Below are 15,482 nucleotides of genomic sequence, written 5' to 3'. Positions count from 1 at the left end.
GCAATATAGATACTTTGGCGTATACATTAAAGGAACGGTTAAGTCATTACGACAATCTGAAAATAAAGGACAATGCAGCAATAATTAAGCATAAGCACTTTAAGCCTCAGAAGTATGAGGTGGTACGTGGAATCAGTAAAAGAGTAATGGTGTCAGCGCTAACGTTCGCAAATGCCGTTCTCGGTTTAATTAAAATCCGATCATTGCTCGAGGTTGGAAGTAAAGCCAAAATTCGTAGGCCCGTTGGCTTTGGGAGCCCACGGTAAAACCACTAATGAGGCCGTGCAGGCTGATATCAGTTGGGCCTCTTTCAAAGGCAGAGAAGCGCCGATAAAAATTTTGAAGAAATACTCAGGAACATGGATGAAAATAAATGGGTAACTGAAGTGCACGAGTATCTGTAACTCAAAAAGCGTGGACACATAATGTAGGAAGAAGTAAAAAAAGTTGGCAACCAAGTACAGGGTAAATGAATGTGTATGTAGGCAACCATAGGTCATCAAAAAAGAAGTGAAAAAAAAACAGAGGCAGTGAATTAGATGGAAAGAACGGAAATCAATATCATGGGTATTTATAAGAATTGAGCACCTGAGAACAATCAGAGCACAGACGAAAACATCTATTGAAACGTAACTTTTGGTATTTCTTAAAGAGAAAAGGGAAATTTTTCAATACCCTGGTTTGTTGCATATTCTCCTATTTGATGTGGCATAATGCTTCTAAAGTAACGCTTTAGAAACAATAACAAACATACTAAATAAAAACTGTGAAGTAAAAACTGAAGAAATCATGCCGAAGCATCCTTCCCACGCTTCACCACACTTCAGCATATTGCCATCTTATTACCACCTTACGTAGTAAGGTCTGTCTAATGCGGCATCTTCACTAACCAAGGGTGCTATAACGTAACATTATTCCAAACTTTTCTATTCCAATTCTGCTATCAGCCCTCCGCGATTGGTCAAAAACTTTTTTTGACCACCCCCCATTTCACCTGTCTGTCACGCGACGTTACAAAAACCGCTATACCTCCCCATCTGATATGATGCGTGCACACTGATTATGCATGATTTGACAGAAAAAAGAAAAACAGTTATTTCTGATTCGACCCCTTTTCGCCATTAGCCCTCGGCTATTGGTAAAATGTTTTCGGGCTGCACCCACTTCACCTGTCTGTCACGCGACGTCACAAAACCGCACGAACTCACCGCGTCAAAGTGACGTGTACGCGATAAAGATGCATTAATATGCCGAACAAAACTGAATTTTTTTCGGAATAGCCGCAGGCTGCCCCGTTCCGAAAGGAATAAAAGATAGCTGCCGCCGATCGCTGAGACGCTGGCTACTCGCACCTGCCGGAGAGCATGGGTGTATTTGCGTATAATAAAACTTCTTGCGTGACCATGTAACGTTTTTAAGCACTTTCGACACGTTTACTACCTCATTCTGCCAACTCTTCTGTGCTAAGGGTCAATTTTAGCGTCATTCTTAAGCTTCCGCTGCATGCCGCCGCGATTTTCGACCAGCCACCACAAGCTAAGTAAGGGAAAGCCGACCAATCGCAGACGCCGGCACCACCCTCTTCATCCGGTTATCGGTTTTCAGTGCACTGGCTCTGCCCTAGTGAATCCCTGTCCACTTGAGCGTTCTCCTCGTTTCTTGTCAGCCAATTAGATACAACAAGCCGCTCAGTGTAGGCAATGTTATTCGTTTTTCAAGCAAACAAAAGGGACCTCCTATGAACGAGGAGAGCGTTTGATTGGTCTGTTCAGACAACCCTATGGGTGACCGCCCGGTGCTTGCGTCGGTGGTTACGCAAATTTGACGTCAGGAAATTGGAATAGAAACATATTGGAATAGTTTTACGTTATAGGGCCCCAAGAGGCATCCTACACAACCAAAGGAAACTATGCTGCTGCAGTTTAGTGTTAGTATTTTCTGTCAACCAACGAAGTAGCATCTGGGCAAGAAGTGGTCACACGAAGCGCCAGCCACATTCCGCCGTAGAAATGAGAAAAAATATACTCTGAAGTCTCAGTTGGCAGAGGCTATACATATTGGCACAATTTCTTTGGGAAAAAACGAGACTGTAATAATAATAGAACATAATGTTGTTGATGCATTATGTTTAGATTTGGGAGAAATTATTGAACAGAAGTTTTTATAACGAAGAGATACGCACAAGTTCTGTGTCGCGAGAGCAGAGTAAGCGTTAAAGAATAACGCTGTGAAGAGCCGGGACGAAACAAGATTGCACAAACATTATTCTTCCGCCGTTTCAACTATTTCATTATATGCTTAAATGTTGCTGCAACTACCCTCGACGCAGCGGTTGAAGGAATCAGCTGTGAAAATGATACAGACATTTGTATGAACTTGCATGGCTCCACAATCACCCAGTGTTCATCGAAGAAAAAATTTTGACACGAGTGTGATGTTAGTGTAATACGGATTATGGAGAGGGAGAATACTCATAAAACGGATGAGCCTGCCTTCAATGTGATGCTTTTGCTGAACACTCTTCTCGTGTGAAGGCGTTGGAAAAATTTTCCAAAGAAATTCTCTTCCAATCTAACCAAATGACGCGATTGATTAGATAGCCTTACGTTAAAAAAATAGATTCACGAAATATGTACGCCTGAAAAAAACAAAAGACAGTTACCTGCATACAGTGAAGCAGTGACAATCATGACTAGCCCATTTTTTGCTAAGTCAGAGAAAATGAGCTTTTTTTGTTAGCATGTTTGTATTTCTTCCCTTCTCTAACGTCGTACTATCGTTAACGTTAAGGAATTTCTTTCGCAGCTGTCGGTGAATTCGGAGCACCATTGAAATATTACGTTTTCTGAATTTCACTTGATGACGACGGTGACCTCCTACAAAAACGGCACAACTGATTGGACAGGAAAACAATCGGGTGGTATTACGGACAAAAAATTAATGAATGGGCAAAAGAAAGAGATAATAAATAAAATAAATAAACGCTTCATACAGCATCATAAGCATGGCAAAACCCTTTAAATTGTGGGGAAGCAAATGTGTGTGCGAAGAGATATCTTCCAGACTTCGAAATCAATTTTTAAATTTACCTTTTCGAACTTTGAGTTTTATGATTTTACAAACGAGGAATTTGTTATGGTGTTTAGAGACGAAATATATGATATAAAAGAAAAAATAATGTTTTTTTCTAAATATTCTGTTGTTTCCGCAGGGCCGACGAGGTAATCGTACATGGTCCTGGCAAGATTTCAGTTCAAATTCATGTATTGATCTGTACATGAAAAATAGGATCTTTCAAAAAAGGTACGACTTAACTGATTTGAGGAGCTTAATGCTCGCTTAGGAAGACGGCAACGAACCAGCGACCGACAGGCATATTCACCACTAATAAAAATTAAGGTAAAAGAAGTCAATGAAATTATGTAAAATACAAATAACATGCCCAGTTTTCAAACAAGCGAATGAAAGGCACACAAAGCTATTGATAGGAGGGCCCGATACACGATGCATAAGGCATAGGGTCACTTTGTAACAAAGCCTTGGCAACAACGAACCTAGAAAACGGGTTCCTGCAACATTACTGGATAAACTGAATGCACGATTACTAAGCGGGATTTTTAAAAGTGGTTATTGTGGAGAGGAAAACAATTCTTGTCATCGGTTTCACTTCTTTTTTACCTTGGGCCAATTGTCTGTCGTGAATTTCATTGAAGCTTTGGAGGTAGGCAGCCCTTTATAAGCTCGTCCACAGCTTGTTGGAGTGGTTCCTGGCCCAGAAAAATTTATACTCAAGAGAAGCATTCCTCTGTTATTTTCTTTTTGAGCCGTACTATGTTCGAAGGTGGCAGGAGCATTGACGCGGTGAAAAAAATTTAACACAGCACCAGAGGCGTGAACTTATGACGGAAGCCAAGTAACTAGGTCACGCCTTCGTCATTTGCTGTGCCGTCATTTTTCACGTCATCATTTGGTCATCGCTGGACCATCGTCTTGGTTCCATGGCCGTCATTTCGCAGTAGTGATGCCGATTTCGTTATTTCGTCGTCCCCACCACATCGTCTTTCCATGGTGGTCACTTCTGCGTAGTCATGCCATTGTCAGGTCATCATCGTCAATCAGTCGTTGTACCGTTTTCGTTGTGCCATTGACGCGATTCCATCGATGACTTGCCTTGGTTATGGTCTAGCTGGAACGCATTTGCATTTTATACTATCGAATATCAAAGCCGGGTTACATATCACAGCGAAACCACTTGTAAATGTGGCTCCGTAAAATTTTCATGTATGCTAGCAAAAATTGTATCATCAGCAATGGCTCTTTCCCCCTAACGCTCTATATGGCTAGTACTCACCGAAATTTCCATGTCTGTGAGAAAAAAATTGCATCATCCGAAATGGCTCATACTTTCCTAAGCAATCACCAGCAGCAACGGCTCATACACTGCCGAGGCTAACCACAGCGCTTGCTTAGTGGTTAAGGTGCCGGGCTGCTAAGCACGAGGTCATGGGATTGAATTCCGGCCACGGTGGTGGCATTTTGATGGTGGCTAAATGCAACAACACCCGTGTGCTTAGATGTATAAACACGTTAAAAAACCCCAGGTGGTCCAAATTTCCGGAGTCCCCCACTCTGGCGTGCCTCATAATCAGATCGTGGTTTCGACACCTAAAACACCATAATTTCTTTCTTATTTAACAATACTGAGGCTGTTTACGGCCAGGGTTCTGTGAAATTTTCTTGTGTGCGAGCAAGAAATACCATCCCCAGCAATGGCTCATACCCTCTAAGCAATGCAGTCGCTCCTCCTTCTCGTGATGCTCGCGCATCATGGCATTGTGCACATTGAATTGATCGACGAACTGTTGCATATGCTCGTAGGCGGTGTGTGTTAGTGCTTTGTGTATTTTATGGTACTTCTGCTTGAGTTGTTTCCGCCTTTCGACTGCATTGGTGTTTTAGTCGGAGGGAAGGGAAATGTGTTGGTATGGTACGAAAGCATTTATTGGCTCGATCAGTGGTAATTTCTTCGTACCTTTGTTCAAAATTGCGTGTCACGTCTGTGTCACGTGCTAAAAAGTTTCGCTGTTTATCGACCTTCACAGATTGGAATGGCTCATGAATTTATGAACAAAGTTATCTATTCGCTACGATAATCATTTCCGAATGACTCTGGTCAATTTTCTTTAATTCTGTCTAAAATGTTGCCTTTCTTTCTAGAAAGCTGATTACGGAAATGTGACTACTTCGCTGACAAGTTCTAAACATGAAATGTTTTTCGTTCCCGTTTTCGGTAACCTTCACGTGACCGAACTTCAGCTTATCGCCAGAGCCGTTATCCAGGCACTCAAACAAGAACATCTGGGAAGTTGCGATAACAAAACGAAATCATCCGGGCAACCAGTGAAAATTAAAAAAAATGCAATCTGGCCCCCATCCCTTTTTTGCAGGACCGGATTACACACGGTAGCTGCTGCCCAGGCAAGTAACAAAAACATATTGCTTCCGCGTTCTTCCTAACGTTTGCTACTAATGTTCTTCCTAATGATTACAATACCACTCAAGCTGTAAGTCATAGTACGCTGAAGTTCTTTTTTTCTTCGATATTTCTAACAGCCACGTTCAAGAGGAAGATATACGTCACCATACACTTCCCAGTCATATTTAAGCGCTGGGACTGGGTTGCCTGGAATCTTTTGAACGCCAGCGGTCTGTAAATTCTACGGCGCGAGTTTTGCGTCGCCTCGAGAGATGGCAGCACGCTGCGTCGCGCCTCCTTCAGGGGCTTTTGTTCTTGTGGCTGGGCAGTGCGCTCTGTCTCCCTGGCTTCTTTCGATGTCTGCCGTGCCGCATTGAGCCGGTTTTCTTCTTCTAGCTGGGCAGCATCCATATGGGCCAGTGCAGAGTGTGGATTGATGGGGTGTACCGTTGCATTATGCATTACACCTATTTTAAGTTTGTGGTTAGTCTCATCTCCAACCAACCTACTTTGGCGGTTGCCATTTCATTCTTAGATCTACCCTCGATTATGGAAGAGCCAGCAAATTCTTTCTAACAGGTAAACTGAGTGTTCCTACTGGGAATTCTGTATACACGCATGAACATGAGCACACCTTTATAATATATAAAGGTGTTAGAAATTGAGTGTCACGTCGATACGAAAACAGGCGTGCTGCTGTACCGACCGCATTACTACGTCTGTGATGTGCGCCTCATCAGGTAGGGACATGGGCATATATGACTTTGTCTGGATACAAGAGGATACCATTCCTGGACATGAAGCACCAGTGTATGTGGTGATCACAAGCTGATGTAACCAACATGAAAGAAAAAAAATTCTCCCGACAAACGTTCTGTTCAAGAATAACACTTGTAAGAGCGACCTTTGAAAAGATTGGAACTATGTGAAAGAACCCGCAATGGTGACGCAACGGTTTTGGCCTTCTACATAACACGTTTGACTCCCGGACGCGTCCACTCCTTTAGGAGTAGTATAAAAACATGCTCGCGCCAGGGCTTAAACACACTTTAAAGGATGGAGGGTTGTTAAAATTATTCGGAAATCCCCCACTTCTATGTCCCTGCCCCTCTTTTGGTTTGTAACGTGGAAAACAACCAGATGAACGGAAAGCCGATTACACCAGAAAGATTAAATGAAGCCCGCGTTTTACTTTTTTCTGCGAAAAATTCTGTCTGATGTCAAATCTTGTTGTTCCCTACTACGAAAAAAATTTTCCATAAACAAAATTGCAATAAACAACGCCGATATATAAAAGATATGTTTTCTTTTAGATCTGAGCATTAACGGTTACAGAGTTATAAATGACTGCCTAAGTTTCAAGTCGTAGTAGCTAGGCGCCGAGTTCTGTATGCCCAAGAGAGGATAATTAAGAGGAAGCTTTAGCTCGTGCCCAACTCCGACGCGGCCTACTCAAATACATGTAAAACGCAAAAGCGCTTCACTGATATGACCGCTGCACCGATTTTAATGAAATTTGTATTTCAGAGGGAAAGATAAATTCTAGTGACTATTGGAAGCGGAATTTCGAGTTAGGGTTTGAATTTTGTTGAAAACATTTTTAAATATTCGACAGTGTGAAAAAAATAGAAGCACGATGTTTACAAATTCATAGCTGTGCACCAAGAACAGATATCGCGGTTCTGTAAAAGCATCCATTAGATCATTCAAAGCGGACAAATTAGATACGTGGCTTTACATCTTACTTGAATTCTTGCATTGTTTGCAAGGGTTCTGCAAAAGCTGTATTTCCATATTACATTTTTTTATATTAATCTCTGACATATCAATTTTGTCCGCTTCAGATTTGCTATTAGATGCAATTCACAGAATTGTATTATAACTTTTTGTTGTGTTAAAGAGTAGTAAGCATGATAGTTTCGTTTGTCGGAAATGTTCCATTTTTGCGAATTTTTAATGAAGAATTGACGACTTAACTCGAAAATTTGAAACCAACAGTCACTAGATTTTCAGTTTTTCTTTCAAATGCAACAAACCTAGTCAAGTTTGGTGCAGTGGTTGTCGCGAAAAACGAATTCACCTTTTACATGTTTTTAGATGGGAACATCCGAGCTAAAGCTTCCTCTTCAACCATTATGACATTGTATTGTTGGAAACAACCATACCGTACATTGCCGCGTATTTTCGATGTGACGGAAGAACAGCTAAGTGGTCGAGTGGTCCGGCTACATCATAAAAAGAGACGTGAAGCTTAGAATAAAGGGCGGAGCAGTGATTGTATGTTACGGCAACCGTGCCTGAGACCTAATCGATTAGAAGGTGAGTCATCCGACTAGTCCTGCAAGATTTCAAGGGCACCATTCACTAAAGACAAAGAAAGCCAGCTGGATTCTTATGGAAACGGACGTCCGTGAAGGGGATTTTTGGCCGGCTATGCATTTAAACGCAACGAGCCGATGAAGCGCATAAATAAGAAAACTGGCTTCAGAAAGGCGCCGCTAGCTCGAGTGATGTGGGCAGAGCGTAAGCGTGAGATACACAGTCCAAGCACGTCCGCACTTGATACCATATCGGAAGACAAGGAATGTCTCCAAAGCGGTTCGTCGGAGATGCAGGCAGGTTTCGTTGGCACGTAAAACAATTAAAGATTGAACGGATGAGGAAAGGAATGGTGTCGTAGATGCCTCTGATGAGTGATGAACCTCAACACTGGAAAGCTCAGTAGACCAAAGTCATCTAGTTTCTGTCGTTGCAGCGGAGAAATAGGAAAATTGAGATTCTCGACCTCTTTAATGCTTGCACTATGACAGAGTTAACTTACAATGCAAGGCACCACAGGATGATCAAGTAATAAATTAACGAATTGACTGAGCTACCGTACACGAAAGCATTCACGGCCATACGCAAACAAGGACATATATGCATGAACCATAGTGCCAAGGACATCAACTACTCACAAGTATAACTACGTGGAGGTACGTCCAGTGCGCAGTAATATGCCCATATTTGCTCTCGTATTCGCTGCAATATATGCCTACACGCTGCACTCGAAGGTGGTACCGAACTTAATGTGACGTTAGGCTTTCATCTACGCGGCAAACCCACCAATAAATTCAGTAACACACAAAAGGCTTGTAGAGTAACTAGGACAGCGGGACTGCCCCAAGGTTCTTCTGAATTGAAGGCACGTTTCTGAGGCGCAGCAGGAGATTTTACATAATTGTACACAGCCCTGAAATGCAGTCTTTTCTTTTTTATGTGTTCGGGAAAAGAAGTAGATCGGGAAAGAGTTTTACATGCAGTCTAGATGCTTTTGTTTCTGCGTTTGAACGAGTGCTTAGACATCCGGACTCAGATTCCCGTATTCTATTGTTTTTATTGTTTTTGAATCTTTCGTAGGCGTTACATCTTGGTGGCAGAGGAGTATAAAAAGCCTTTCAATGCGCGTCCACTTCAGCAGTTTATCTCACCTCTACAAGCCTGGAACCCGCAGCAACTATGGTCGCCGTGAGTACACAGCTCCATTCAACTCTTAACTTTAATTCAATCAGTTTCATGGCTACAATCAATCATATAACTTCGTAAGGAAGGTAGATAATTGAGCTTGAGTTAGTTAGATTTCAGTTATTGGAAATAGCTATTGTGATTAGACTCCCATTACCGAAAAATCAATTGCGTACTTTATAATTCGTAACAATTAAATATTGTCGTGCTGCATGAAATTTATTGCGAGGGAACAATAAATGTCATACAGCAATTAGAATGCAGTAACTAGTGACATCACTACGTTTCGAGATCTAAAGAGCTGCGGTAAGTTAATAAAGAATCCAGTTAGGGAAGATTATTGTATTACAACGACAAACTATTTTCTAAGGATAAATGCTTGTTTTAAACCTAAAATGAATGCACGAGTTGGACACTTGTTCACTTTCGCATATCTTTCCTCTTCTGGGGCGGAGTTCCCTAAGCTGCGCTGTTCGTACTCAATTTCTTAGCCGAAAATTCTTATGCTGAGATAAGGGTCCAGTTGAAGTGGCAGAGCATTTAACTTACGGCGTCATATGAGAGCGACGAGTAAGCAAAGCTCGGATTAAACGACAAGAAATGAAAGAAATGCGGTCAACCGATAGCATGATCACACATCATGCATCTGTATTTGAAGCTATATTCTGACGGCAAATCTCTGCCCACCCTTATTTTACAGCTTCTTTTTCCGGGCGTGTGCTACAGCGGCGATAAGCGCTACTATACTCGCCTGTTCATAGCACCCCCGTTAAAAAAATTGTGGCGGAAGTGTTGCGCATTCTCGTCAGATTTTTGCGAGAAATAGGACTGATGGACACATTGTGACATATCTGGCGCAGAAAGAGACGCTCAGTAGGCAAAATTGCTGTCCAGGTCTGCGAGGCTAGCCCCGCCTGTATACATCACCACCACACCGACCACTGCCTTTATGTCCTTATCTTGATACTAATTACGCAACTGAAAAGAAGCTGCATATGCATGCTTCGCGTGGCCTCAATGCAGGGAGCCCAGTTCTCGTACGTTCGTCCACATGGTATGTGATGGCGCTGCACACGGATGCAAGCGTGGTTCCAACGCTGCGCATGGTCTCAATATCAGATCCCTCGGTAACCGCTACCGTCTAAAGTGTTTCGTCGCCAAAGTAAGATGAAACGAGCGCTCTCTTCGCGTAGGATCCCTGACAAGTGCATGGAGAGATATTAAAGAAGCACTAAAAAGAAATGTAGAAAGGAACTGTGGCTTCCGACAACCAATTTACGATAGAAAGCTGCACTGCGTCACATCGACACCTGCGAGTTTCGCTGCCTATCACACTTTGACACGATATCAGCGTTCATCCCTTCTTCTCCGGTTCTCAGCTGATAAAACATGATTATGGTTCGTGCCAGGTCATGAGTTTGCAAGTTCATGCGGCAGCATGAAGGCGTGTACACATTAAATTTGGAGACTGGTAATAAATCATAAATTGGGGATGTCAGGGCCTGGAGCCCCTAACTACGCTGTCTGTCATAGAATTATTGAATTATGAATTAATGAGCATGACCACGATTCCTAGTGCCAAGTTGCGCTTAATTTACCAGCTTCATAAGAATACACGCTTAACTGCGCGTCGAAATACCACAAAACACCGTACACGAAACACAAGGCGGTTCAACATTCGGATCATGTTGGCTCAACTCGTTGATCTTGTGACACTGACGCATATCGTTCTGAGGGGTCACTGCACATATAGTACGGTGCCAAGGAAGGGAGGGGTGCGGTATCGAAGCTACCTTTGTCTTCTGCATATTATTCTTCCACCTGCGCCTACACTTCCTCGATTAAGGTCCTCAATCAATGGTCGCCATGTGTCCCCAGCGTTGCTCATAAGGACAATGTCAACGGCAAGCTGAAGGTTATTCAGATATACGCAGTTGATCATCGCCCTTAATCATTCCCAGTCTAATTCGTTAAATATTTCTTCTTCTAAACATTCACTGAGTATAATTAGAGAGATTGTGTCGCGTTCCCTGTGCGTTTTTTCGAGAATTCTTTTTATCAATGTTCTTGCGGGTAATTAAACATGTGAAGCCGGAATTATCGCTCAGGCAGAGTCGAATCCTGAGAAGTTGCGGATACGTGTTCTTTGACTGAACGCAAACATGGAGGATACACATAAATGAAATATTCATTGAGCTGTCTGCCATATGCGGTAAACACCACTGGCTTTGTGTGAAGTTCGTTTAGTCGCTAAGTATTATTCATACGGTAAGGACTTACACCGCTAATTACACACAAATGCTGTAGCTTCATCCATACACACTGAATAAAGGGATCGAACTCTGCGCCAACGGGAAAGCGCAGAAGGCAGTATGATTCGAGCGACGTAAATGCTGATCTTGCTGATACGAAGCGTTTTAGTAAGCGCGCTTAGCGTCGTCCATGCTTCTTATTGTTCACTCCACGATACACGGCCACTACGACCAGCTTTTTTCATGTCCTCATGTTAACTGTAGTACTGTGAAGCAAGCGCGGAGCACCAAAAGACTGTCAGAGGCTGAACTCAACGTGCATGCTTAGTGCCTGTGGTGCTGGGCTGCTGGGCGTGAGGTCCCGGGACCGAACCCCAGCCACGGCGGCCGCATTTCGTCGGGGGCGAAAATACACGGGTACTTAGATTTAGGCACACTCTAAAGAACTCCAAGTAGTCCACATTTCCCTATTTAGGCGTGCTTCATAGTGGGATAATGGTCTTGCACCAAAAGCCCCATAATTTTCTTTTTTTTTTGTCGCACCCTGGAAGAAAATTCTTGCGCTGAATTCACAAACACCCATGAAGGGTTTCCTAAGTAAGAGGGGGTACTATAGAAAGAACATCACGGCAAAGCCACTGAAAGACGTGAGTGACGCCCTTGTACCTAGGGCGGACGTTAGTTTGGGGTTTAGAATGAGCATCTTGAGCCAATCATTAAACGACGATGACTGTCTTTTGCGCATGCAAAACAAAAACTTAATGGCGTCTTTATGAGCGGTATGGTGACGTTTTAGTAACAAAATTGAAGTGCGCAGTGATACCCCTCAGGGTGAGTACTTCGATATAGATATGTGTGCGTGCGCGCGTGCACCTGTGCATGTGGTACGTGATTTTATTCGCCATTTATTTTTGAGAGATGTCATCGTATTGACCTCCCGCTTCACATAATAGACAGGGTTGCCATCTGTCATACGATTACGCTGGTTCACACCATAGGCCATAGAATGAGCAAAACTGTGGGCAGAGACACTACGTCACTTCGATTTAGTGCTTAATTGAAACCATGAGCTATATGTAGAAGGCTGAGGCTACCACCCCCGAAGACGACAGGAAATTGTGCAGCAGCAGCAACAAGTTTTGACAATTAGAACAGTTTTTGCGTTTTTTTTCATTTTTTCCTCTTGCATGGAGAATTATAGCCTCAAAGCTTTGGAAAAATAAATCAGCTTCAGCAGTATTAGCAAGACGTAGCTCAAGCTATAAAAATAAAGACTCTATACAAATGCTCAAAAGATATCAGTAACGCACTTGACGGTTGTCAGGGACGGACACTCCACTTATATTTGCTAACGCCCAATACAGCGTCAGGACGAGTATGAATATTCAGGTTATTGCGCGCATAAACACAATCTATCAGGAAGAAGTTCGATGCACATCAATAATGCTACTGCCTTCCACAGCAGAGCACGCATGACCGAATTATACACTGAAACAGCTCACTGCGCTTTGAGATGACAAATAAGCGCATGCCACAAAGATATGAAAGCATGTGCCATCCTCTGGTATGACTTGTGGCCTCTGGTAAATCTGCCGCAACAGCACGTTTCAACCCTTCCCAGCGTCAGCTCTAGCGACGCAGATATACATAATGAAGCCACGTAAGATTGCTACGCTCATATTGCAGAAATTTGTTCTTAAGTCGTCATCTTAGACGTTAGTGAAGGTTTTGTGAATTTACTTGCGATTACTGTTGGCGGACGTACTGAAGTTAGCAGCTGTGCTACCCTTACAAATACGCATTTTTTTCGATTACAGCGCTCGTCTTTTTAGCGGCAGGGCATCGCAAGCTTGCTGACCTTAAAAACAGTTTTAGCTTTGTGAATACGCTTTTTCTTAACTTAAGCCAAGATTTCTTCATAAGTCCGCATAGTGAATTCCGCCCCTGTTCAAGAAACGCAAGGCGCAACAAAATGAGCCGATGTTGTTCACCTACTACTGCAGTTCCGTGCCAGCCTTATCCTGGCCCTAGTCGCCAGTGCATTCAGCCACGTTGTCGTCACGCCCGGCGTTGGTCTGGGCCAGGGCATCGCACTGGGAGCCTCCTACGTTGCTGCTCCAGCCGTCACTCGCGTGGACACCTACCACGCTGCCCCGGCTGTCGCTGCCGTCGCTCCGGTGATTGCTTCCGCCCCAGCTGTCACTCGCGTCGACACCTACCATAATGCGCCAGCCGTTGCCACTGTCGCTGCTGCTCCAGCCACCACCGTCACCAAGGTGACGGATACCTACCACTCTGCCCCAGCCGTCGCTAAAGTAGCCACTGTCCAGGCCGCCCCAGCTGTGACTAAGGTTGACACCGTTCAGACTAGCCAAGCTGTATCCTACGCTGCTGCGCCCGCCGTGACTAAGGTTGACACTATCCAGACTGCCCCAGCTGTCACCTACGCCGCTGCTCCAGCCGTGACTAAGGTTGACACCATCCAGACTGCCCCAGCTGTCACCTACGCCGCTGCCCTAGCCGTGACTAAGGTTGACACCATCCAGACTGCCCCAGCTGTCACCTACGCCGCTGCCCCAGCAGTTACGAAGTTCGCCACTGTCCAGGCTGCCCCAGCTGTCACCTATGCTGCCGCTCCAGTCGTAGCTTCTTACGCTGCTGTCCCAACTGTGACCAAGTTCGCTACCGTCCAGGCTGCTGCCCCAGTTGTGGCTGCCGCCCCAGCCGTGACCCGCGTTGACACTTACCATGCCGCTCCAGCCGTTGCTACTGTGGCTCATGCTGCTCCAGTCGTTGCTGCCGCCCCGGCTGTGACCCGTGTTGACACTTACCACGCTGCTCCAGCTGTCGCCACCGTTGCTCACGCCGCTCCAGTCGTAGCTGCTGCCCCAGCCGTCACTACGGTTGCCCACGCTGTTCCTGTCGTTGCGGCTGCTCCAGCACTGACCAAGGTCACCACCATCACCGACACCCTTCACGCTGTTCCATCCGTCGCCACTGCCCATGCTTCTCCCGTCGTAGCCACTCCAGTCTATGGATATGGCGTTGGAAAGCTTGGCTATGGCCTCGGTCACTTTGGCTACGGCTATGGTCTTGGCGCCTACGGTCTGAACTACGGCTATGGCCTTGGCACTCCATTCGACTACACTAACCTCCTCCTCCGTAAGAAGAAGTGTAAGTAGACAAGTTGCATTTTCTGCTCCCTCAAATGGTCAGACGTCTGGCGGTAGAAAAAGCTTACATATATTTGTACGGTTAAAAACTAGTCTCTAAAAAGATTTCCATAAATTGGGCTACCAGAACACGTCTTCTGCGAAGCTTCGAACGGCAGTACTCTGGTTGACATAAAATTCAAGAATTCACCACGCTAGAGTTAACGGTAGCAGGGAGTGATGAACAAATTAGTTTTGCGCAACACCTAATCATAGAAATATGGAGGATGCGCATTTGCGTTGAGGAAGTGTAGCAGTGCCGATCTACATGGACGTCAAAAATGGAGCACTTTTATTCCCTTAGAGAAATTTAAATCTGTCGGGGTTAAAGTAATTTTGACGTCTGTGTTGCAACCTTTAAGGCAAATAAACTGGAATGTTTAAAAGTAACACCATACGGGAAAGTGCAGTGCACGTGCAACACACCTAAGAGGTACTCGCAATTTAGTATTTCTGCCTCTGCAGCGCCAAATGATCATTTATTGTGGAATCTTAGTGACCGTGCCTGAATGTTGTGATAATATTGCAAGCTACATGATTTCTCAACCTTATCTACAGCTTTTTGGCAATTGACAATATCTTTTCTTTCTTTTCCAGAAACGTCACCTAATATTTATAACTGCTCTGAAGATGCCAACACGCCTCAAGTCGGCATTTTTAATAAAGTAACCTTTGAGGAGAAAGTATTTTTTGTCATCTATGTAATTTCGCGAGTAGTCTGCGATTAAGAACGAATGATCCACAATAACCTGATTGCCAGCAATCTCTTACACTCTATTATCCGCTAACAGCAATAAGAAAAATGGTTGTTCTACAGATTTATTTATTGTTACCTTCATGCAACGCAAGCTAAGACCCCTACATGTTCTTTTCATTGTGGATTTGGCATTTGCAAAATATCCAGACGGCGTAAAAATAAGCCTTTGCTGAAACATTTGCTGGACCATTGCTGATAGTTCTTTTTATTTGATGAAGTTAAAATTGTTTAAGGAACCTATCAGTGCTTCTTTTTAAAGTCATGTTCATCCATAGGTAATA

The 15,482-nt window shown here is 44.0% G+C and overlaps 1 protein-coding gene across 1 annotated transcript in view; it reads left to right on the top strand.

Annotated features, from left to right (window-relative positions):
• Nucleotides 1-15,164, top strand: part of LOC135917835 (ice-structuring glycoprotein-like) — a 59,854-nt gene extending 44,690 nt beyond the window's left edge. The window contains exons 3-6 of the mRNA XM_070533314.1: nt 8,937-8,983; nt 13,236-14,092; nt 14,252-14,406; nt 15,042-15,164. Of these exons, the coding sequence (XP_070389415.1) occupies nt 8,937-8,983; nt 13,236-14,092; nt 14,252-14,406; nt 15,042-15,043 (1,061 nt within the window). The 3' untranslated portion in view covers nt 15,044-15,164. The remainder of the gene's footprint in view (nt 1-8,936; nt 8,984-13,235; nt 14,093-14,251; nt 14,407-15,041) is intronic.
• Nucleotides 15,165-15,482: the final 318 nt, after the last annotated feature.

Source organism: Dermacentor albipictus, chromosome 2 (assembly GCF_038994185.2).
Source record: "Dermacentor albipictus isolate Rhodes 1998 colony chromosome 2, USDA_Dalb.pri_finalv2, whole genome shotgun sequence".
In the NCBI taxonomy this organism is placed as follows: Eukaryota; Metazoa; Arthropoda; class Arachnida; order Ixodida; family Ixodidae; genus Dermacentor; species Dermacentor albipictus.
The sequence above is the reverse complement of the archived record's forward strand: the minus strand, read 5'-3'. Positions and strand labels throughout refer to the sequence as shown.